Source organism: Aristolochia californica, unplaced genomic scaffold (assembly GCF_029961685.1).
Source record: "Aristolochia californica isolate CCGP_79_NKW_82.1479 unplaced genomic scaffold, dmAriCali1.0.hap1 SCAF_1, whole genome shotgun sequence".
Classification (NCBI taxonomy): Eukaryota; Viridiplantae; Streptophyta; class Magnoliopsida; order Piperales; family Aristolochiaceae; genus Aristolochia; species Aristolochia californica.
The window spans coordinates 52,171,611-52,195,742 of NW_027181770.1; the positions used below are offsets into that span (position 1 = coordinate 52,171,611).

Consider the following 24,132-nt stretch of genomic DNA (forward strand, 5'->3'; position numbering starts at 1 on the left):
TGTATGCGATTTGTAAATACTGCAGAGAGAAGCCCACGGAAACTCGTGTTTGTTCTGCGGATTCAACTCCCAAAAATAAATGACACCCTCCTTCCCAGTGGGATGGCAAATGTCCAAATGAAGTGTTCGTGCTGCGGATAGGAGACCTGGTAAAAATAACAGACTATAAATGAATGCGGGTCAGAGTAGTAAATTTCTTTTCCCTTCCGTCCCTTGTCAGTTATAGGTGCATACAAAAGTCAATTTCTCTGATCAATCCGTTCTGTTTTTTGTGTAGGTGGATGTAATTTTCAGAATTGGGTTTACGAAGAACAAAGGTGAGAACCCATGAACAGGAACTGAAAAGACCTTGGAACAGTCGATCTATCTATTTAATTAGCCTGGATTTTTTTTTACTGTCACTTCGTGGTCTGTCAGTCTTTGTAGATAATATTTTTTAATGTATCCGAGGCTTGTTGTCTTCCTAATGCTACTTTGGGGCAGATGGTGGCTGGAAATTAGTTCTCTGCATAGGGGTAAGTCTCGGGAGTGCCTAATAATGATTTGAAATTGGAATGAGAAAAGATTTAAGCGATGCAAATTTGTTAAGGAGCGGGCCGCTTAGAAGTTTGGTAGTAAGTGTATTATTTACGGGTTTCTTTCGTCTTTAGCGAAAGAGTTTTTGTTTGGATTAGGACTGGCACGGTCGTCTTCAAAGAGGGTTTTCATAAGAGAACTAGGGAGGTTTCTGAACTGAGGAAATTTTGTTTCATTTATGGTATTATACCTGGCTTTCATCGACCTAGTTTCAAGGAGGTAAACTCTTACAGGCTTTACATTTATGCAATCTTCGGGGTGCAGGAACTTTTTTAGTTTCAGTCTAGGTGAGTTGTTTTCCGTAAGTGAGTTCTTTTGAGTCTTTTTTTCTTCTCATGCACCTTCAAAATTTAGTTTTCTGTTGAAGGAAACTGTTTCTGAATCCGATTATTTCTGTAAAGGGTGAAGACAACAGTGATCAGACGTCCAGAGGTCGGAAGTTTCCTTTCTTTCCAAACTCGTTTAGCTCATCACTGTGTTCTACACTATTTAAGCTTAAGGATTTTAACCAACTCACAGTTGGTAATTTGACAATTTTCCTGGTTGTTTCCTGTCAGTTTCTGGTCTTCAGAGATGCAGAGTTTTGGTTCCTACTACCGCTTCAATTCTTGGCCTTCTTGAATACCTTTGAGGATGGGTGATGTTAGCTATATTTTCTGATTTCACGTGTGGTATATAGGTACTTTAAAGGGAAAAAAGGCCGTTTTGGATTAACAAAGACAGCTCACTTGGGGTCTATTTAATTGGAGACCAATTGTGCATGTAATTCCGAAGAACATGATGGTGATTTTCTACTTTCTCGATTTGGGTCCTGCTTGCTTATTGAAATCAAGTAAAGAGACACAAACCAAGGTTGCAGTATAGTGTAAGGACCTTGGAAATGGCTATCCCTTCTACAACAATTGTTTGGTTTAGGAGGGACCTAAGAATTGAGGACAATCCAGCCTTAGTTTCAGCTGCAAAGGCTGGATGTGTGCTTCCAGTTTACATATGGTGTCCTGTAGAAGATGCACAATTCTATCCTGGGCGAGTCTCGAGATGGTGGCTCAAGCAATCTCTTATTCACCTACATCAATATTTGAGATCTCTTGGGGTTGACCTTGTGTCAATGAAAGCTGAAAGCTCTCTCAGTGCTCTTTTGAAGTGCATTGCCGCTACTGGCGCATCCAAAGTTGTGTATAACCACCTTTATGGTACTCTCTCTCTCTCTCTATCTGCACAAAGTTGAAAATCACATTCTATATTGTGATATCAATAAGCACCTAGAATTTTTATTTTAGTGCAATGATGAGGCTAAGGTGGACTTCTTGGATGTTGCATTTAATATCAAATCAGCCTGACACGGTATGGAGTAAATTGAAAAACTGGTAACCGAATTGTTTACTCTGCAGAATTAGTTGAAACAGTTGAAAATTCAGCTATCAAGCCAAGCAATTTTTTAGTGGCTCCCAGTGAACTATTTTCTGGTATATGTTTCTAAAGATGCTTTTGATCCAACACTTTTGATAATATAAATGTGTTGGTGGAAATTGTCTCACCTAGGTTAAAAATCATATGGATATATTAGTTGGGAATAAGTTTCTTCCCTTTGGCAAGTCACTTTGGTGCTGACCTAGACTTCACTTAAACATGACACCAGAACAGTGTATATATTCTGTTGATCGCTTGACCTAATTTCTGCCTGCTTAGGTTGTGTACTTCTCTGGTCTGCTGTTTGTTTGTTTAGGTCTAATGTCAGCAAAGAGTATTAATGGAAATAGTCCCACATAGGTTGAAATTCAGAAAAACACTGTCGGTATTAGTTAGGAAAATCCTTAAAACTCTGGCTAATTATTTTTGGAAGGACGTTGACGCAATTTTAACAATGTGTAATTGTAAACTTCATTGCTGTAACGCACTGGAGCCCTTGTCAACAAAAGTTGGAAGATCTGCGTGGCAATTGCTCTGGTATAACTTCATGGTCCGTTTATGTCCTTTCCTTATTCCAATTATCAAGTCAAAGCGTAACAGAGATATCATAGACAAAAGAATAGGAATAATCTTCTTTCGCTTTCTGTTCTCCCAATTATCAAGTCAAAGATCTGGCAAACATATCTCAATGTCAACGAAGAAATTCTTCCAGTTCTTGAAATTTTTATGCTACATCTAGTTGTTACCTCAACAGAAAAATGGTTTATAAGTTGCTGCAGGATAGTGTAAGCTTCATAAGGATATCAGGTTGTAAAGCTAATTCTTGGTAGATTGTTGATCCATTTTGGTGGAGTGTAATCTCAATGTCCATACACGGGGAAATACTCTTATTACATGAAACGTCAGATAGCCCCACTTGGTGTGGACTGATGTGGATGTGGCCTCCAAAGCTGTATAGGATTAGTTCTTAAGTAACCAACAAACTGTCTATTGATTTCTGTGACAATTTAGAACTGAAATTGGTGCTGATTTCCTACACTAGCCAGTGAAGACACTCATCGTCAAGTGTATGTTTCTTATATATATATTGTATATATGTAGATATATATGTTTTTCTTTTTAAGGTTCTTCATATTATTTTTATTTTTACTTTTTAGCAAACTATTTACTGCTTTTCAGATCCTCTATCTCTTGTCCGCGATCATAACATCAACCAGCAGCTGGTGGAGCGTGGAATATCTGTAAGCACTTTTAATGGAGATCTCTTGTTTGAACCTTGGGAAGTGTATGACGACCAGGGCCAGGCATTTACAACTTTTGATGCTTACTGGAACAAATGCATGAGCCTGAACATGGAACTAACTTCTCTTCTTCCTCCAAGGAGGCTGCTTCCATCAGCAGGTGAATATTGAGATTCAGTTTAACATAATTTTTATTTCTCTGGGTTCTGTGTTTGGAAACTGAGTCCTGGAAAAACTCTACTGCAAGTCTTGGTTAACTTGACTTGGTCTGGAGTCTTTTTATTGACTTTGTTATGGCAACTAAATAAAATTATATTGTTATTTGGCTGGAGCATTTGTAGTAATTTCTAACAGTTTTATGTTAATGAACTATACCCTTAATATTCTGATATATAAAGATGCTTCATATTTAACTCTGTCCTAAACATCAATGACAGGAAGTGTTGAAAGCTGTTCAATTGAGGATCTGGGACTTGAAAATGAAATGGAAAAGTCTAGCAATGCATTGCTTGGGAGAGGCTGGACCCCAGGTTGGAGCAGTGCGGACAGAACATTATCAGAGTTTGTCGCCAAGCATCTTATTGACTATTTGCAGAACAGGATGAGATTATCAGGTCCCACAACATCCATGTTATCACCATATCTCCATTTTGGAGAGCTAAGTGTGCGAAAGGTCTTCCACTGTGTTTGCATGAAACAAATTATATGGGCAAGAGAAGAGAACTCTATGGCAGAACAGAGTGTGAATCTCTTCCTCAGAGCAATTGGTTTAAGAGAATATTCACGATATCTTTGTTTCAATTTCCCTTTCACACATGAAAGGTCATTAATGGGTCACTTGAAACACTTCCCTTGGCAAACTGACCAAGCTAATTTCAAGGCATGGAGACAAGGACGAACTGGGTACCCATTGGTAGATGCAGCTATGAGAGAGCTTTGGGCAACAGGATGGCTCCACAATAAAACTAGAGTGATCGTTTCAAGCTTTTCTGTGAAGTTCTTACTATTACCTTGGACTTGGGGGATGAAATACTTCTGGGACACCTTATTGGATGCTGATCTAGAAAGTGATATTCTTGGTTGGCAATACATTTCTGGTAGTTTACCTGATGGCCATGAGCTTGATCGACTTGATGATCCCAAGGTAAGCTTCATATTTTTGTTGTTTATTGAAGTTCAATAGAAAGTATAGCATTTTTTAAATTCTAATGATTGAGAGAGTGCTTGAGATGGAAACATGCTTGGTAAGGCTGTTAAAAGTATATAAATGGAATGGAATAAACTATTTCCATATACTTCTCTTTATATATAGTTTATTCGGTGTAAGGTAATATCGATATACAAAATAAGCTTACACTGTCTGTTTATCTATTAAGTGAACATTCTTAATTGGGTATATAAATGGAATAATAACAAAAATGATTTGAAAATCTATAAAACCATAAAAAGTATAAAAATTTACATAATCATATATAGCCTAAGAAAAATGTCATTCTAATGTATAACATTGTTATTAAAAAAATACTGCAAAATCCTTAGAAAAAACACTTGAATCTTTTTTTATCTCAAACTTATATTAACTCAAATAAACCTTTACTGAATTACTCTTCTATATAAATGGCTAATCGATCAATCGGGTATGGAACGATCCTTACCCATTTTCTTTCCATTTAGTAAACAGTAAAGGGGTAACTGGGTAAAATTACCTCAATACCTAAATGCATAAAATTTTTGTTCCATTTTCATTTCATTTCATAAATGATGAGCAGAAAATTTGTAAACATATAAAATTGACACCCTTATGATTAGGCATGCCATGGGGCAACATGATTGTCCAACTTTGAACTGGTTTTGGGTACAGTTAGATTCATGATGGGGGAGGTTGGCCTTTAAATATGTGAATGTTTTCGCTATTTAAGTATCAGGTCTCACACTATAGATTCTGCAAATTGGGCCTATTCAATGCTGAACAACTCTGAGTGTGCCTGTTTTTGGTTATTCATGTTTTAATTCGTGAAGATTGTTAATTTTGTGAAGAAGTGTCAGAGAGATTAGGGTTTAAGAATCCATCTCCCCTATTTATTACTCAATAATGGTAAAATTTACAGTAATGTGTTTGTCCTTAGAAACCCTTAGAATCTATTCTTTATGGAAAATTACTTTCCTAGAAAATAAAGTATAAAAATCAAGATTTGGGTGAAGGAAGAGGAGATAATTGAGAGAAAAAGAGAAAGGAGAAGGAGATTTTTCTGAATAGCCTGAAAGGCTTTGTTGGGAATTGTGCTAGAATTCTCATACATTTTAAATAACTGTTTTGAGTTAGAAATTACAAAAATGCCCCTATACACTTAATAAACATTAAATTCCTTATATCTTCCTAACTACACATCCTATGTACATGAAAATTTAACCATTGACATAATTTAACGTGTAGAATAAGATTACATAAAGAAAATTAATCACAGAGGTGGTAAAATAACCAAAATACCCCTGGTGGGTAAATTGACCAAAATATCCTTGGATGTATTTTCTAACACTCCCCCTCAAACTGGAGTGTGTATATCCAGGAGTCCTAGCTTGTTTCAGAATGATATAAATTCTCGCTTGCCAAGGGCATTGGTGAAGACATCTCCTAACTGATCTCCAGAGCGAACAAACGAAGTTACGACCTCCTTTTTCATCACTGCATCTCGAATGAAGTGGCAATCCACTTCTATATGTTTAGTCCTCTAATGGAAAATTGGATTACTTGCAATAAAGATTGCAGCCTGATTATCTCAAAATAGGTTCATTAGCTCATCCTGGTTGAAACCAACTCCCGTGAGACTGTTCTAACCCACATCAATTCGCTCGCTGTGTGAGTCATCGTCCTGTATTTAGGTAATTTTGTGGGTTTAGTCGAAGAAGGGCCAGCATGAGGCGCTGTTGGGAGCTGCGAGGGGAATTGTCCGTCCTCCAACCACCGATGACGTCGGTGAAGTCGAAGGTAAGGTTGTTGATGGCGAAAAACATTCCCAATTTCTCACACCCTCTAGACCCCAATTGAGTGGAAGAAGATGGAGATCCCAACCGAGTAGAAGAAGATGGTGACGGAGAATGGCACACGGCAAGGGGTCGGAATTCCGGGAAAAAAGAAAAACGAAAGGAAGAAGAAATAGCGTGGGTTGTCGGAAATTCGAAAATCTCGCTGGAGCGCAAACCAGGGAGAACCGAAAAGGTGATACAAATTACAGTGAAAAATGGAAATAAGCGATCTTTTGTCTCAATCCCGTTGGCCGCAACCTTGGATTTCGCAGTTTGTCTCGTAGATGAAGAAGTGTTGCAAGTCCCTTGGCTTCGGGAGATGAGAATCGGAGAGCTCTCTTTCTCCATTTCGGGTTTTCGACAAAGAGGAACGAGGACGCTGAAAGTCGTCCAAAGCAGAGGTATGTTGATAATGGCCCAAGTTTACCTCCCAGAAAAATTTGGCACATCCTTCTGTTGGAAAGTTTTGAGGGAAAAAATACTAAGCTTCAGCCCATCTAAATTGCCCTTGAGACCCCCATCCATTCATCCCGTTCCTCCTGAAAAAGACGACCTTCAGTTCCCCCCTCTCTCATCTCAGAAATCCAATCCATCTTTGAACATTTTGATCCCGTCAGGCCAGAAATCCCCTCCCCCCAAAACCCAAAATATTGCCATACATTTGCCCTCGGACCTCTTCTCGAACGGATGTAAAGATTTAAAATCAGCCCTCAAGGTGAAGACCAAGTCCGTCGAATGGACAAATGAGACCCTTGTGCACTGGTTTCGGGATAAAATCCAAATCGACTACCTCCCGAAAATCTCCTGGCTGAGCACTCGGCAGTGGCTGGTCTTTCTTAACTCGTGGGAGGAGGTGAAGATAGCCCTCGACGAAAGCTTATGGGAGGTCGAAACTGAGATAACAATGTCGGAATGGGAGGAAACCCCCAGGAATCTTCCCCTCGGACAATGGATATCCGTCAAGGGACTTCCAATAGAACTGTGGTCGGAGGAGGTCCTGCGACGAGTATTCTGTGCTTTTGGAAGCATCATACGATGGGACAAAGACACGATGGAGAAAACGAAATTGGACATCGCCAAGGCGTTCGTTGCCCCAAACACGGATTGGCCTGAATCTCTCTTCATTGAGTTAATTTTTGGTGGCGATTTCGTATGGCTTGAGGTGTCTTTCGGAGCCATGGAGATTCTGCGACTGCCGGAGCTTTGCCGAACTCAAAGGGGACAAACTACTCTGGAGCCCAACTCACCCCCTGGCCGACTCAACACAGTCTTTAACTCATTGGATTTAGGTGAGTCAACCTCTTTACCGAGTTCTGGATCGAACTCGGGCTCAAATTCAAATTCCTGGGGAAGTATTTCGAAACGAGATGTCAACTCGCTTTTCGAAATACAAAATGCATTCAAATCCATGGAATCTTAGACCTGAGTCCCGATAACTCTAGCAAGGGCCCGCCAACAGTTAATCTCAAAAAATCCTCGCAGTGTACTCAAACCGAGGGATTGCGTCTTCCCGAAGACTCTAGCGTGAGCCTCCAGACACCGAAGAAGGTGCCTAAAATAAACGAAGCATTTTTTTAGACCCCCTCTTCGAAGCGTCATCTGCCATCTCTAAATCAAAATCAAGGAATGACGGTGAAAATCGGGAGGACGAAGTTCACACATCTTCCGGTTCGCAGTGCAAAGAAGGGAGTCTCCAAAAAGACGATCCAAAGCCCCATCCAGGTACGATTTTTGAAAGTCTGACTCAGTCAATTTCAAAAGAGTTTTCTTCGAATGGTGCAGATAGAACGTCTACAGGCTCAACGTTCAATGAAGGGTGTTCACTTTTTTCAAGGCAGTTTTCAAATTTTATTTCAGAAAATTCAAATGTCACTTCGGGAACACCCATTTCAACTTTCTCGAACCCCCACACCTCTACCCCCTGTTCACGTACCCCCATCTACTCGAGCCCAGAAATACCGCAAACCACACTACCCTCCTCCTCTGCTTCCCTATCCCACGGCTCCAATTCCCAAGGAAATCACCCCTCAATTTGCGCAACCCTACCTCTCCCCCAAAAAAGTCCTCTCGATCCCCCATCCTCTTCCTCAACCCGCCATTGGAATCTTCTTTCTCGAGATCAGAACTGCTCACAACACAATTTTATTTTTGATCTCGAGCATACACTCCAGAACATACAACCTAGCCAAGCTAGCCAATTCACTACTCCCGAAACTCCAACAGAAAATTGTCAAGTGACATCTCTCTTTCACGACATTTCTACGAACACTGGTAAGGATTCGGATATCCCGGGCTCCACCGGATTGGGAATAACAGAGCCTGCTCACTTACCCCCTTAGCAAGAAACAGACACTAATGTCTCCAGAATTCCAACGCCGGTTAATCTCCACAATCAGGACAGCCCTATTACTCCTCAAACCCCTCTCTCTCCTGGTAGACCTGGCCGTGTGGTCAAGGCACTCCAAGTGGAAAGTCAAAAATATGATGAGGAATCTTGGCAGCAAATGATGGCTTTGGCCCACCTTATGGGAGTAGTTTTTAGAGGCCCGTTACCTGGAGATAGGAATGCATCCGGAGTCATCAAGTATGGTAATAAATGATCGTGCTTTCCTGGAATGTTCGAGGAATCGGGGCTTTCCGGAAAAGGGGAGTGATCTCTAATTTTATTTCTCAATTCAAGTCATCCATAGTGATCCTCCAAGAAACTAAGTGTCAAGAGATGTCCGATGTTATTGTCAAAGAGCTTTGGTCCAATTCTTCTATTAAGTGGGTGGCTGTCAATGTTGAGGGTCTCTCGGGAGGTATCCTAGTCGCTTGGAACTCGATGCTTTTGGCTTCCTTGCACATGTTTGAAGGCCGCTTCTCTTTGGGTCTACAGTTTACAGACCTCTCCTCGGGCAAAATCTGGTGTGTAGGGGTATATACGGTCCGACCAGATACTGTGAGCATGACTTATTTTGGGAAGAACTCAGTAATCTCTTCCTGTCCTGGAGACTTCCATGACTTTTCGTTGGTGATTTCAATGCCATTCGATACTGCAGTGAGAAGAAACTGCCGGCCAATCGCATTTCTGCTTCTATGCGAGGTTTCTCTGATTTCATTGGTGGGTGTGGGTTGGATGAGATCCCCCTCTCGGGAAAAAATTATACTTGGTCGAATAACCAACAACAGCCTATTTTGTCCAAATTAGATTGGTTTTTGGCTTGTCTAGAGTGGCTGCAACTTTTTGGGAATGTCTCAGGTCGGGCTCTGAATAAGGTGGGATCAGACCATTACCAAAAATTTTGAAGCTCGTATTGATGAATGGTGGGCCGAGGGACCAGACATGGGCAGGCGGGAGTGGGCTTTTCCTCTAAAGCTTCGGTTTATAAAAAAAAAAATTAAAGAGTGGGCCACAGAGCATCGCACTTCTCTGGCTACTGAGAAGTCTTCCATTATCTCCCAAATTGTGGACCTTGACTTGGCGGAGGAGTAGAGGTATTTATCTCCAGCAGAGTTCTCTACCCGAATCTCTCTAAATTCAAATCTTAATTTACTTCTCCATCAAGAGAAGGTCCGTTGGAAACAACGTACCAGATTTAAATGGCTAAAGGAGGGAGATGCCAACACAAAAAAATTTCATGCAGTAGCTTCGGCTAAGCGGAGGTCCAACCGTATTACCTCATTATGCATTAATAATGAGGTAACATCATGTAGGACTTCGATCACTAATGTGTTGCTCAAGTTTTTCACAGATTTATATTCGGAGGAATGCTATTATAGACTGAAACTTCAGAATATCAGGTTCTCTCACCTATCTCCAGCAGCTGCCTCTTTTATGGAGTTGCCGTTTTCATTGGGAGAGGTCGAACGTGCTGTTTTAGGCATGGGGGGTGATAGGGCGCCAGGCCCTGATGGCTTCAATGGGGATTTCTTAAAAAGTTTTTGGCCGCATCTCAAGGGGGATATCATAGCCATGGTTATTGGATTTTTCAGCAATGGGATCACGTTTCATAGTATTGGTGCTTCTTTTATTGCATTGGTCCCGAAGAAACAAAGTGTGGAGAAACCAGAGGATTTCAAGCCTATCACTCTCATCTCTAGTGCTTATAAGATGATAGCCAAAATCTTGGCGCACCGTCTCAAAGTTCTCCTTCCATCAGTTATTCACAAAGGGCAAGGAGCTTTTTTGAAGGGAAGGGAGATTCTGGACTCTAGTATGGCTGCTCACGAACTTATTGATCATTTTCAGCGCAACAAGGATCCTAGAATTACCCTAAAGTTAGATCTTGAAAAGGCTTTTGACAGAGTAAATTGGATCCTATTAGATGAGATCATGGAAAAGATGGGTTTTGGCAACAAATGGAGATTCTGGATAAGAAGTTGTCTGGGCTCGGCTTCATACTCGCTCCTCATCAATGGCTCCGTATGTGGTTATTTCAAAGGGACCAGAGGTATTAGGCAGGGAGATCCCCTCTCCCCGCTTTTATTCAATATGATTGGTGAGTTTCTATCTGCTATGTTCTACTCGGCAGGTAATCTTGGGTGGTTCCTCTCTACTAGCTCCAGTTCAGCTTATAATATTCCCATCCTTCAGTATGCAAATGATACCATAATTTTCGGAGTCGGCACCACTGATTGTGCACGAAAGATTAAAGCTGTGTTGGGGCTTTTTGAGGTAGCCTCTGGTTAGAAAGTAAATTGGGGAAAGACTTCCTTAATGGGCTTCAATGTTAACCTTGAGCTTCTTAGTGAGATGGCAAGTATATTTGGATGCACAATAAGTCACTTACCTGGAACATATCTTGGTTTACCACTTTTCAATGGTCGTATATGCAAGAGGTTTTGGAATCCGGTGGTGGAAAAAATGTAATCGCGCCTTGCATCATGGAAGGGACGTCTTCTTAGTAAAGCGGGGAGGCTCATCCTTCTCAAGTCCTGCATAGCTGGTATCCCCAATTATGTCCTATCTTTCATGTCTTGCCCTGTTGCAATTTGTAAGATTATGGATAGGCTGAAAAGACGATTCATATGGAGGGGATCGAGTGATGCTTTCAAGTACCATCTGGTTAGCTGGGATGAAGTATGCATGCCAAAGAATATGGGTGGCCTGGGAATCCGGAAAACTAGAGATATGAATCAAGCTTTGTTACTGAAATGGCTATGGAAGTTTAATACTCACTCCTCAAATCTTTGGAAGGAAATGGTTCTCACAAAGGTGGGTGGGGATCCTCACTGGTGTGTGTCTAGTGGGAAACGTAGAGCCCTCTCCCCAATATGGAGGGCTTTATACCTTCTGCTTCCAAAATTTCATTCGGCTAATAGATTCTATGCAGGCAATGGTAGATCGCTCAAGTTTTGGGATGATTTGTGGATTGGGCAGGAGCCCCTGCAGGCTGCATTCAGGAGTTTATCTTCTCACGACTCGTAGAGAGATATCAGTAGCAGAAGCTTTTGAGTGGGGGGGGGGGGGGGGGGGGGTATGAATCTCCATCCTAGAAGAGGTCTCTCGGATAGTGAGGCTCTGGAGGCTAGTCGATTGATGGACCTTTTTGATTCGTATAAAATTCGTCCTTTGGAGGCTGACAAGCTCATTTGGTGGCCAGACAAAAAAGGTTCCTTCACGGTCTCATCAGCATATGGCTTTTTAAACAGCGGTAACTCGGCTTGGAGGGTGAATGAAATCAAATTTGTATGGCATTTATGTGCCCTTCCAAAGGTAAAGTTCTTCATGTGGAGTGCCTGTCAAGGTAAAATTCTCTCGGCAGCCGTATTGAGAAGAAGAGGTCACCCCTCAGTGGATCCTATATGTCCATTCTGCACCTCTGAAAATGAAACTACTAGTCATATTCTTCTCCATTGCAGCTTTTCTTGGAAGGTGTGGATCAACATTCTTGGAAAGTTTGGTTTTCAGTTCTGCATGGCGGCTGATCTGCTTTTGTTCAGTAAATCTCTCACGGGTACCCCTATGCCGAGTCTTGGAAAGATGATGCTCTCTGCATGTGCTAGTTTTATCCTGTGTCGTCTTTGGAATGAGCGAAATAGAAGACGTTTTGATGCAAAAAGTGAATCTTTAGACCGAGTTGCGGACAGAGTGGTTGGGCAAATATCAACTTGGCTATTAACCAAGAAAGCTTTCTCTCCTTATCTGGGTTCCTCCATTCGTGAAAATTGGAGAAACTTGGCATTGATGCACATTGGGAAAAAGACTCCGGTCATGAAAGAATGGACTCCTCCTGATCTTGGTTTCCTAAAGTTAAATTTTGATGGTTCGTCTCTTGGCAACCCTGGTATTTCTGGTTTCGGAGGAGTTATTTCAAACCATTCCGGTAATCAGCTTTTCACTTATGCCGGCCCCCTTGGTATATTAGACTCTATGTCTGCTGAATTGCATGGTCTCCTATCCGGTCTTCGTATCTTCAGAGATAAATGTAAGGGGCCTCTCCATGTTGTAGGGGACTCCAAAGTGGTGATAGGTTGGTGTGAGAACGCGTCTTCTTCTCCGTGGAGGCATTGGGATACTTTTAAAGAAATTTTAGATATTACCTCAATTGTTCCTTGTATTTGGTCTCACATTCCGAGATCCGCTAATTCGGCGGTTGATGTGCTTGCCAAGCAGGGAGCTACCCTACAATCACTGGTTGTAAGGGACATGCTCCCACAAATTTTGTAATTCTCTTCCGTTTTATTAATACATCTTCTTAAAAAAAAAATTCTACTTTTTACTTCTCCAACAAACCAAATTTCTTCCTAGGAAGATACAATATCTAGAGGTTGACTTTCTATCTAGTTTGGACCCTACATAATCTGCATATGAGAAAGCCTCTTATCTTCATATGATTGTTAGGTCTGAAGAAAATACATTTTCCTGGTGCCCCTTTCAAATACCTCAAAATTCTTTTTGCAGCTTCTAAGTGTATTTTTCGAGGATGTTTCATAAATTAGCTCACTACACATTGCAAAAGAAATGTTAGGTCTTGTAATTGTTGCATAAATTAACTTCCCCACTAGCTTCTGACCCTATGTTCTATCATTTAATTCAGCACTCTGCTAATCATGGAGATCATCTCCCACTTCCATTGGGGTATCGGCTGGCTTGGCTCCCAACAAACCATACTTTTGAAACATATCTGCTACATACATACTTTGTATCATCACAACGTCATCTTTACTTTTCGTCACTTTGATGCCCAAAAAATATTTCAACGGTCTCAAGTCTTTAGTTTGAAAATGTATAGACAAATCGAGACTTGGTATCCTCTATACTAAAAATATCACTCCTAGATAATATAATATCATTTACATAAACCAAAAACACCACAATTCTAGAGGATCTCTTCATCACAAACGAGTGATCACAATGACTCCTCGAGAATCCCATAGATACCACAACCTGGCTAAAATTTTCAAACCAAGCATGTAGACTCTGCTTCAGCTCATAAATTGCCTTCTTAAGCCTGTATACCTTATGTATTTCTTCCTGAGCAACATATCTTGGAGGTTGCTCCATATATACCTCTTCTTCCAGATCTCCATATAAGAAAGCGTTTTTAATGTCTAGTTGACATAGGACAATCCCTAATTCGCTGCAACTGAGATCAAAATATGAACAGACGATAAGCGAGCAACAAACGAAAATGTTTCAAACACTTCAATACCAATGGTTCGAGTATACCCCTTCACAACCAATCGAGATTTATACTGCTCAATAGAATCGTCTGCATTATACTTGATAGTATATATCTAGCGGTAGCCAACAACTTTGGTCCCTGATGGTAGATCACACAATTGCTAAGTGCCCCGATCTATCAAAGCATCCATTTCAACATCCATAACTTGCTTCCAATGAGGAGATTGGAGAGCCTCCTGCACTAAAGAAGGGATAGTGCAAGTAGAAATGGACAAAGAAAATTTTTATAGGAGTCAGATAAGGAACAAAAAGACACAAACTGAGATAACAGATACCGCGTACCTTTACCTTTCCTAACAGCCTTCCTGAGTGAAATAGGAAGATGTAGATCATTACCTCCAGGATCTTGAGACAAGTTAAGAGTCATATTAGAGTCATTGCCTCTGACTCTTAACTTGCAATAGGAAGATGTAGAGTCATTACCTCCGAATTATATTAGATGAGAGAGTCGATGGTGATATTTCTTTCCTGCGTTTATATACCTATAAGGTTTCTCAACTGTGACAAATTGTGACGGTCCAATAGGCTCATGAACTGGTACATAGATAACTGGTGTTGGTTTAGATGAGACAATAGGATCAGACGGTAAAGACAAAGATGAAAAGAATGACACGCCCTCAAAGAAAGTAACATCAACAAATATAATTTTTTTTCTAGTGGACGGGTAAAAACATTTTTACCCCTTTTGTGTGTGAGAGTACCCCAAAAATACACATTTAATTGTTTGAGGAGATGACTTATCCCTGGAATACTCAAATACATGAGCAAAGCAGACACATCCAAACACTCGAGGAGAAATAGGAAATAATGGCATTGACAACAAAAGAACCTGCATAGGAATTTTTCCTTCTAACATAAACAAAGGCATTTTATTAACCAAGAAACAAGTTGTAAGGACAACATCGCTCCAATATGACTTGGGCACATGCATATGTATCATCATTGTCCTAGCCACCTCCAGTAAATGGTAGTTCTTACGTTCAACTATGCCATTTTGTTGAGGGGTAAAGGCACATGATATCTGATGAATAATTCCCTCTTCTTGACAAAAGACCTGAAATTTCTCAAGTCCATTATCAGTATGCAAGATATGAACTGAAACAACAAGCTGGTTTTTTTTTTTTTTCATTGAAGAAAACTTTGAATACATCAAAGGCCTCAGATTTTCCTTAAGAAGGTAAGTCCAATTAAACCCACTAAAATCATTGATAAAGGAAATAAAATACCTATGACCAAACTGCTTAGTCATAAGACAAAAACCCCCAGATGTCAGAGTATACAATGTCAAATAGATGGCTGGTTTTATGAGACGAGATTGAAAACGAACTTCTGTGATGCTTGCCTAGTTGACACGACTAGCACTGAAAAGAAGAGCTCGAAGGACAATGTGGGAAATACTTGAGTTAGTTTTGCTGCAGATGAATGACCTAGCCGCAAGTGCCATTGTAGAGAAGAATCTGTGGTATGTAACACCCGAATATTATTCTACCGATGGTTCTCCAAGTAGTATAACCCATCTTTTTCACGAGCAGAACCAATCGTCTTCCTCGTTGTGAGATCTTGAAAAACACAATGTGTAGGATAAAACGTGAGAGAACAATTCATTGATTTGGTTAGCTGATTAATTGACAACAAATTTAAGGGAAACTTGGGAACAAGAAGTGCTGACTGTGGAGACAGAAAAGAAGCAACAATATCCCTTGTAATTTGTATCTTTAAGCAAGAAACTATAATCTTTTTGTATCCCTTTCTATCGTATAGTGTCTACATTTATATATGCTTGAATATCCCTTTCCATAGAATTTATCTTTTAGTATCTCACATCACATAGTGTCTCTAATATCCTCAAAATGGAAAGTAAACTCAAATTTGATTCAAAGCCACTCTTTTGCCTCATTTTTTCATTAGTGAGCACCTTGGCCCAACCTTAACATAGGTAAGAGAGTAGTGTCTACATTCCCATAGTCATCTCTTTTCTATCTCATACTTTTCTGAGTACCCTAAACCAAGTCTAGATCGTGGTTATTCATTAATCAACAGATATGCAAAAGTACATACTCCAGTTGCCAACATGTACTTCATCCAGAAGCTATAATCACATACAAGTTTGGTGTAATCTAAGCCATGCAAAGTTCATATTATTAGAAATTCAATATAACCTATTTCTATTAATTGCATAAATAGAGGGGAAAAAAAGCTAAAAGCCACACAATCTTTTGACCTAAAGCCCTTGTAGTTTGTATCTTTAAGCAAGAAAGTTATAGACGCAGTATGGTTCCAAAGTAGTTAGAAGTTGTGGTTTCAGACTCATTTACATGCGAGTTATCATGGTTATGAGATAGGTTAAAAGTTCAAATTGCATTATAGTTGATATTGCAATGCATACAATTACTAATTGCATAAACTTGCCACCAGTAACCATTTGCCACCTATATGTTCTTGTCATGTTGAATTTCTGGAAAAGATAAATACTTCGTTGACTTATTGTAATTTGAGTACAATGAGTCTCTTTTTATAATAAAGGAAACGAGTAGAATCCAATTACAATTAAACTACCCTTGTCGTAGTTACACCCAAAGTTAAATACTAAAAAGATAAGTCCTAGAACAATTGAACAATTGAATATAAATATAAGATTAACATAACTAAAACACCTTTAACTGATACTCTTCTTTGAGACTCCTGTAAGACTCCACCATAATAATTTTGATTATGTGAGACTTCTTGCTATGAGAATCATGTAAGATTCTTTTATACTTTGCTCTTCAACACTTCTCAAGATGGAGTTTATAACTTCAATTTGCATGGAAAAAATTCTTGATCTTCAATTTTCTTTTGCTGAAAAAAGTTCTTCAAAGATGCAAAATTCTTCATCTTTTGTTCTCCCCCTTTCTTGAATATTTCGGTCACATAAAAACTACCACAACATGTGGAATAAAATACCTCTTTCTTGTACTTCTTCTTCTTCTACCCCTCAAGATGGGGATAGAACATAGATACCCAACTTAGACAAAACACAACATGGGAGAAGAGAATCACTCCTAGCTATACGATAAAGCTCCATACACTAGTCAAAACGATCATAGTCTAAAACACTCCACTCAATTTTAAAGGTGAAAAATTACCTAACTAGGACACAACAAAAAACTACTAATTTTTTTAGGGTAGCTAAAATACAAATCACTTATTGGGTGAAGAATCAAAGACTTGACTTGAGTTGGATGTTGAGTACACTCCTATACTTTTTAGGTCGTGGTCTAAGCATTGCTATGAAGTGATGAAAAACACAAAAAGATAAATAGAAAAAATAGTAGAGGAAAACAACTTTTAACCAGAAAGAAGCGACTGTACAACACTCATACTTCCAAATGAATCTAGAATGTGACCTTTTTTTTTTTTTTTTTGAAAAACTAGGGGAGACTATAAAGGTAAAACTTAATAAATTTGACCAAGTATAACTTTTTTTTGCGGTGATAAGTTTTTTTCGATGTCGATGATGCGGAAGACACAACTAAGTTACAAAAACGTAAAACTATCGAAGTGGGATATTGCATACCTTGAATGAGTACATTATGGAGTGATTAAGTCTGACAAAAAATCTCTTATTAGAAGAGAAATTTGGCTAAAAAACGAGGATTCTAAGAGAAAATGAAACTCAATTCACGTCAATGCATGGAGAGATAATAGGAAAAAGAAGAGGTTTTTGGTTGAACTAACCTTTAGTACTTTTGATATCAACATCTTCCTCAATATATATCGGAATCACAAATAGTTTGTTGCTCAAGAAACTAGACTCAAAAATCTTTGATTTGATACCTAATTTAACATAAAAAAACTTCATTTTTTAATCTTTTATGACCTCTTTATTTGCTCCATTCTGTAGCTTGACGGTTGTCGACTCCAATGCGAATATCTCCTTACATATAGATTAGATTGACATGAAATTCTTTCCTTCTGAAACTTGACTTAAATACCTTTCATTCAAATATAATATTTCTTCATAAAATATCTTTCTTTTGAGTGAAATAATTTGATAAATTTCAAACTTTATAATCAAGCCAAACTGGATACTCTTTTCTTCTTTGGTGATCATGACCATTGTCTCTTCTAATATTGATATCTCCCTATAGAAAACTCAGATTTAGAATTGGTTTGATAGGTAAGAAAATATACTGACATATTTTTCTTTTAACATATGATTCTCCATATAAAGTCTCATTCTTGATGACATAAAATGCCTCGAAAGTTGAAGCTTTCTGCTGCTACTCGACTCTCTCTTGCATTTTGACTTTTGCTGCTTCAAATATTGATTTCTCTTTGTAAAAAACTCCAATTGCCAAAAACATTTTTGCGTTGGAAAGTGGACTCATAGATCTTTCCGTCAATATATAATTTCCAATGTGAAAACATCAGTATAAAGGTGCAAACTCCATGGAAATAACGGGCTAGGTAGGAAAGGAAGAAAAAAGAAAGAATACGAACTTAAACTACTAGAGCTGGTAGATCATAAAAGAATCACATTATATTTGTGGGTTGACCGAGTCAACTCATAGATCATGCGTTGATACCATGTTGAATTTACGGAAAAGATAAATACTTCATTGACTTGTTGTAGTTTGAGTACAATGAACCTCTATTTATAATAGAATAAACAAGTAGAATCCGATTACAATTAAATTACCTTTGTCCTAGTTACACCCAAAGTTAAACAGTAAAAGATAAGTCCTAGAATAATTGAATAAATAAGCATAAATAGAAGACTAAAATAACTAAAATACCTTTAATTGAGAATCTTTTGTGAGACACCCTCCTGTAAGACTCCTGTAAGACTCCACCATAATAATTTTGGTTCTGTGAGACTTCTTGTTGTGAGAGTCATGTAAAACTCTTTTATAACTACTCTTCAACACATTTAAAAAAATTTCCCCATCATCCCACATCAAGCCTCCAAAATACCTATATCCTCTGTTTGAAATTGTAGCTATCATTAAATCATTTCTTAAATTTACCATATTATGCTTATCACTATATGCTTTGTGAATATTACCTATTTCCCTATCTTCCAACCCATTTATTTGAAGTTTCCACTGTCGTGTTGTTCTCCATCCCCTTACATTGTTGCGTTATATGTATGTTATTGATGTCTTACCCCCATTGGTCATGTTCCATTGTCCCTTGGGTCTTATGTATTCCTATCTTTATGGCAACCATAGTACATAGATGAGGTTGTTTATTAATTTTCAAATGAGTGCCGCATAGTAGTAATATTAATCAAACAGACCTTTATATTCACCATTTATTAAACTGGGAACTCCAGCGGCATTGTTACTCAAAGTTTGTGTAACAAAAATAATTGCTAACTCTGACATTTAACTTTTAGTTAGCTATGCTACCTCTGAACCTGCAACTATGAAATTGTTAAAAAATTGTTTTACAGGAGAAAACTAAGATCAAGATAGAGACAAATTGTGATAGGCTCTGTTGTGTGATTTGATAGCTGTAGTAGGCTCAAAAAAGACCAACAAAAGTTTGAAATTGAACAGATCCAGTGTTCAGACAATTTTGTCTTGATCAGAAGAAATACAGGCACGAGTTTCCCAGATTATAATGTTCTCTTTTTTTTTAATTAGGTTCAAGGCTGCAAATTTGATCCAGAGGGTGATTATGTAAGACATTGGATTCCAGAGCTTGCAAGAATGCCCACTGAATGGATCCATCACCCATGGAATGCTCCGATTTCTGTGCTTAAAGCTGCAGGTGTGGAACTTGGATTGAACTATCCAAGACCTATTGTCGAAATCAATATGGCAAGGGAACGCTTGGCTGATGCTCTATCTGTCATGTGGGAAACCAATGCAGCTGTAAGAAGCGAAAACATTAATGGGATAACTGAAGTTGTGGCAGATAATTCGACTGTTATGGAAAATCTGGATATTCCAAGGGTCCCTGTAAATAAGAGAATATCAAGTGCTAGTTCATCTCATGATCAAAAAGTGCCCGCTATTCAAATTGGTCAATTATGCGAACGAAAGATATCAAAGGGGTTCGTTGGTGAAAGATTGAACAGGGGCTATTCACAAGATACCTTATTTAAAGGTGAAACCTCTGTTATAGATGATGATTTATGCTCAACGGCAGAATCTTCTCCAGCTAGGAAGCAAAGAGTCAGTGATGGTAAATACTGTGTTGCCCCTTCTTATTCTTCATCATCAAATGAAAGGTCTATGGACCGGCATGAGGCTCCTAACTTGGTTGAACTCACTTCAAATAGGACACAGCAGGAACTGTTAGAGACTGAAGGGGGTACAAACAAGTGAGTTTCCTATATTTTTTTATTTTTTAAATAATATATATATATATATATTATTATATCTAATCGCGTTTAACAAAACTGGCATCCAATTGGATAGTACCACTACGGATAGGCCAGAAGCTTGATCTTATAACAACCACAGCATCAGAGATTTGAGTATCTTTCTCTGAAAGACGCTACACTCTGATTGAGTTGCAATAAGTGTGAACTACTGATTACTACCATCTCCATGTGGAACCATTCAGCTGCGAGGCCTTGATTTATGGAAAAAGATTAAAAATCATTTTGAAGTATTTTTCCAGAAAAAAATAAAATAGATTCTTTGAGATCCTGAAGTCGCTATTCACTGTGTCCTACCTGAAATATGTTGTTCATGTGAAGGCTGCCTTTATGGAACCATACCTGCTCCTGAAATATGTTGTTCATGTGAAGGCTGCCTTTTATGGAACCATACCTGCTCAACTCTTTTGGAGCCATTTTCTTTGTTCTTTGATTTATTTAGTAATTTCTTATGTGGATAGCACTTAGTGGTTCTCTACTCTCTACTCAGGCTTACTTACAAATGCCACTGAATTTTTATAAACTTAGGAGTGTAGAAAGATTATGAAGGGAGCCTAAATATGGGATAAATTCTAGTTTTTTTTCTTTCTAGTAATAAGATTTTAAATATTTCAGATGAGCTTATTCTAATGAGTGAGGGATTTATTTAAACATCAGCTTGGAACGTTCTTTCACAATTTTTTGAAGATTCCATACACCTCTTTAGCAGTACTCATTTTCTCAAATTATTGCTGAAGTGGTAGTTCCTTAACCTAAGATGCGCCTCATATTGATGTCATGGCTCCTGAGATGCTCAACCTAAGCGTACAGTCCGAAGCAAGCGTACGAGAGGATTTTTGTTTTATAGCCCAACCTGGACCCTGATAATTTTAGACCGGTTTGTGAGTTGTGTAAGGAGAAAGGAAACAAACACCCCCTGCAATCAATTCTTAAAAAAAACAGTATCTGCTGTCTCCACCACCTTGATTCTGCTTAATCTTTGACGGATTATTGTGCAGGACAGACAAAAGTTGATCTCAACCTCAATCCTGAATAATGTGAAGACCAACACCTGTCAGAGTCCTCCAGGGGAATAGAAAGTAATGGGAAAGCTTGCTCTGTCGTGTATCTGTTTTTGGTAAATGCTTTTTGTCATGTATAGAGATGATTCAGTGTACTATATGTGCATATGAGAAGCCAAGGAAAATAAAGTGAGAGTTCGTTTTGGACACATATTTTCTATTTATCTGGCATGCATAACCATGGTCTTCAACATCTCAAGACCACTAGCTGATATTAACTCATCGGTTTGTCCATGAACTGTCTATTTTAGAGTGTATGTGCTTAGTCAGGGAAATAATCTAGGGCTAGCTAGATGTGATTTTGATTTCTGCCAAAAAAGAAAAAAAACTGAAGAAAGTATTTTACAGTTAGTTAGATGCTTGTTTATATGATCAAAAGTTGGGTGATGTTCCACCCCCTTCACATCCCATGACAAATATGTTAGAAATCTAACCAGGGGTATTTTGGTTACTTTACCATCTTTGTGGTTAATTTAGATGCTTGTTGATATGATCGAAAGTTGGGTGATGATCCATCCACTTCATAGCCCATGACATATCTGTTAGAAAATATATTTTGGGGTATTTTGGTTATTTTACCATCTCGTGGATATTTTTTTTATGTAATCTTATGCTACATGTTAAATTTATGTTAATGGTTAAATTTTTATGTACATAGGATGTGTACTGTGGGTAGGGAGATATAAGAAAATTAAGGTTTATTAAGTGTAGAAGGGTATTTTTGTAATTTATAATTCAAAACAGTTATTTAAGAGGTTTGGGAATTTGTGCATGATTCTCAACAACGCCTTTTCAGACTCTTAAGAGAAATCTCTTTTTCTTTCTTTTTCTCTCAATTTTTTCCTCTTCCTTCACCCAAATTTTGATTTTAACATGATATTATAGCAATAGATCGTTGTTAGGAACATTCTACTACAAATTCTTGTTAATTGTTAGTCCTTTTGCATGATATTGGTTGAGATAGTTTTGAATTGCAGGTTACTGGCTTGTTAGGTATGTATATCCTATTTCTATGCCCTAACCCTAATTTTGTGAGTTGGGTCCACCTTGGTGATAAATCTGGAAATTATTTGGAAGCTTAGATTGGTTATTTTGTTATTATATATCAGTGCTATGGCTGAGACATAAAAAATTTACACTTTGGCTAGAGAAAATTCTGGATTTAATGAAAAAGATACCATCATGATCACTTATGAGAAATTAACAGGGTTGAATTCTCTTAATTAGGTTAAGTCTGTTAGGATGTATCTTAAGGTAGGAAGAAGTTGAAGTTTATCCAAGATGATCCTCTATTGCCCATGATAATGTATGGGAGGCAGAGGATAGTCAAGTTATGACTTGAATTGTCAATAGTATTGATTTTATATGAGAAATTAGGTGATAAACTGTGAGACAATAAAGACTATGTGGATGTCTCTAGAATCTTTATATGCGCAGGAGAGTAATCTCTTTCAAGTTTGTGAGTTGTATACAATTTTTTTTTGGATTGAAAAGAGGAAATTTTTAAAGTATTATAATATATTTCTTGGCATATGGTAGGAGATCAATATATATCATCCGTTTACTACGAATGAAAATCAGTTGAGAAAACAACAAACTGAATTGCTTGTTGCAAAATTTATGGATAGTTTAGGTGTTGAATTTGTAGATACTATTAAAGCCTAGGTGTTAGCTTCAGATGAAATTCATATTCTTTCTACCACTGTTAATTGTATTATGAGGGCTAAGAAGATTATTGTACCTGGAGCAAGTAAAAGAGGTAAAATAATGGAAGCCACTGCTCATAATGCTTCAAACACTACATCACCTCCTATAGATTCCTCTAGAGGTAGAGACAGAGGGGGCTTAGGTGGAGGTAGAGGATGATGGTAAGTCAAAAGGTAGTGTGTTCATTTTAGTAGAAATAGTAATTATTTTGATAGATGTTGGGTGAAGTTTGGGAAGCCAACATGGGCTAATTCTACAATTCCTGATAGTGGAAGTGAGAGTTTGGATTTTCCTATATTAGTTAGATCAGGTGCTCTAGACAAGTTGTAGCAACTGAAACAGCAACAACAATAGATTGCTCAAGACATTGCTTAGATCTCTATCGCCTCGACCTTAACATTTGTAGCTCATGCTTCCATCCTAGGTTTTAGCTTTACCAATGTAGCTTATCATGTTCATTCATCACCATCTTGGGTTCTTGACTCAAAAGCCTCCAGACACATGTCAGGTATATTATCATTGTTTTCCAATATGAAAGAGTCTTTGTGTATCAAACATGTCAATTTTGCAGATGGTTCTACCTCTCTTGTTCAAGGAGTAGGCAATGTTACTCTTGTTTCTTTCTGTCACTTTAGTTAGTGTTTCTTGTTCCCAAGTTTCCCTTAAATTGATTAGTCAGTTAGCCAAGTCCATGAATTGTTTTTTCACATTTTACCCTACTCATTGTGTTTTTCAGGATCTCGCAACGAGGAAGATGATTGGTTCTGCTCGTGAGATAGATGGATTATACTACTTGGAGAACTATTGACATAATAATATTCAGGTGTTACATACTGCAGATTCTCCTTTACAGTGATACTTGCGGCTTAGGTCATCTGTCTGCAGTAAAATTGACTAAGTCTTTCCAAAATTTCCTTCAAGTTCTTCTTTTCAGTGCAAGTAGTGTCAATTGGGCAACTATCATAGAAGTTCGTTTCCTGTCTCATCTCATAAAATCAGTCATCTATTTAAGATTGTACACAAACATTTGGGGTCCTTGTCCTATGACTAGTCAATTTGGTCTTATGTATT

The 24,132-nt window shown here is 38.3% G+C and overlaps 1 protein-coding gene across 14 annotated transcripts; it reads left to right on the forward strand.

The window, feature by feature from the left end:
• Positions 1–111: 111 nt before the first annotated feature.
• On the forward strand, positions 112–24,132 carry LOC137950469 (cryptochrome-1). 14 transcript variants are annotated; one of them, XM_068796994.1, is made up of 7 exons: positions 112–188; positions 278–317; positions 1,134–1,769; positions 3,166–3,387; positions 3,665–4,371; positions 19,551–20,233; positions 21,297–21,607. In XM_068796994.1, exons 3-7 carry the CDS (start codon positions 1,457–1,459, stop codon positions 21,367–21,369), a joined length of 1,998 nt encoding a protein of 665 aa, XP_068653095.1. In that variant the 5' UTR covers positions 112–188; positions 278–317; positions 1,134–1,456; the 3' UTR covers positions 21,370–21,607. The 14 variants fall into 14 exon arrangements, with proteins under 14 accessions (XP_068653095.1, XP_068653104.1, XP_068653078.1 ...); XM_068796977.1 differs by lacking the exons at positions 112–188; positions 278–317 and adding exons at positions 532–863; positions 944–1,008; XM_068797011.1 differs by lacking the exons at positions 112–188; positions 278–317 and adding exons at positions 532–863; positions 944–1,008 and having other exon boundaries at positions 1,256–1,769.

Bases quoted from the DNA above. Each gene is read 5' to 3' on its own strand.
- LOC137950469 (XM_068796994.1), top strand. From the start codon at position 1,457: ATGGCTATCCCTTCTACAACAATTGTTTGGTTTAGGAGGGACCTAAGA. The intron at 3,388-3,664 runs GTGAATATTGAG...CATCAATGACAG, and splicing joins GAGGCTGCTTCCATCAGCAG to GAAGTGTTGAAAGCTGTTCA. The intron at 4,372-19,550 runs GTAAGCTTCATA...TTTTTTAATTAG, and splicing joins ATCGACTTGATGATCCCAAG to GTTCAAGGCTGCAAATTTGA.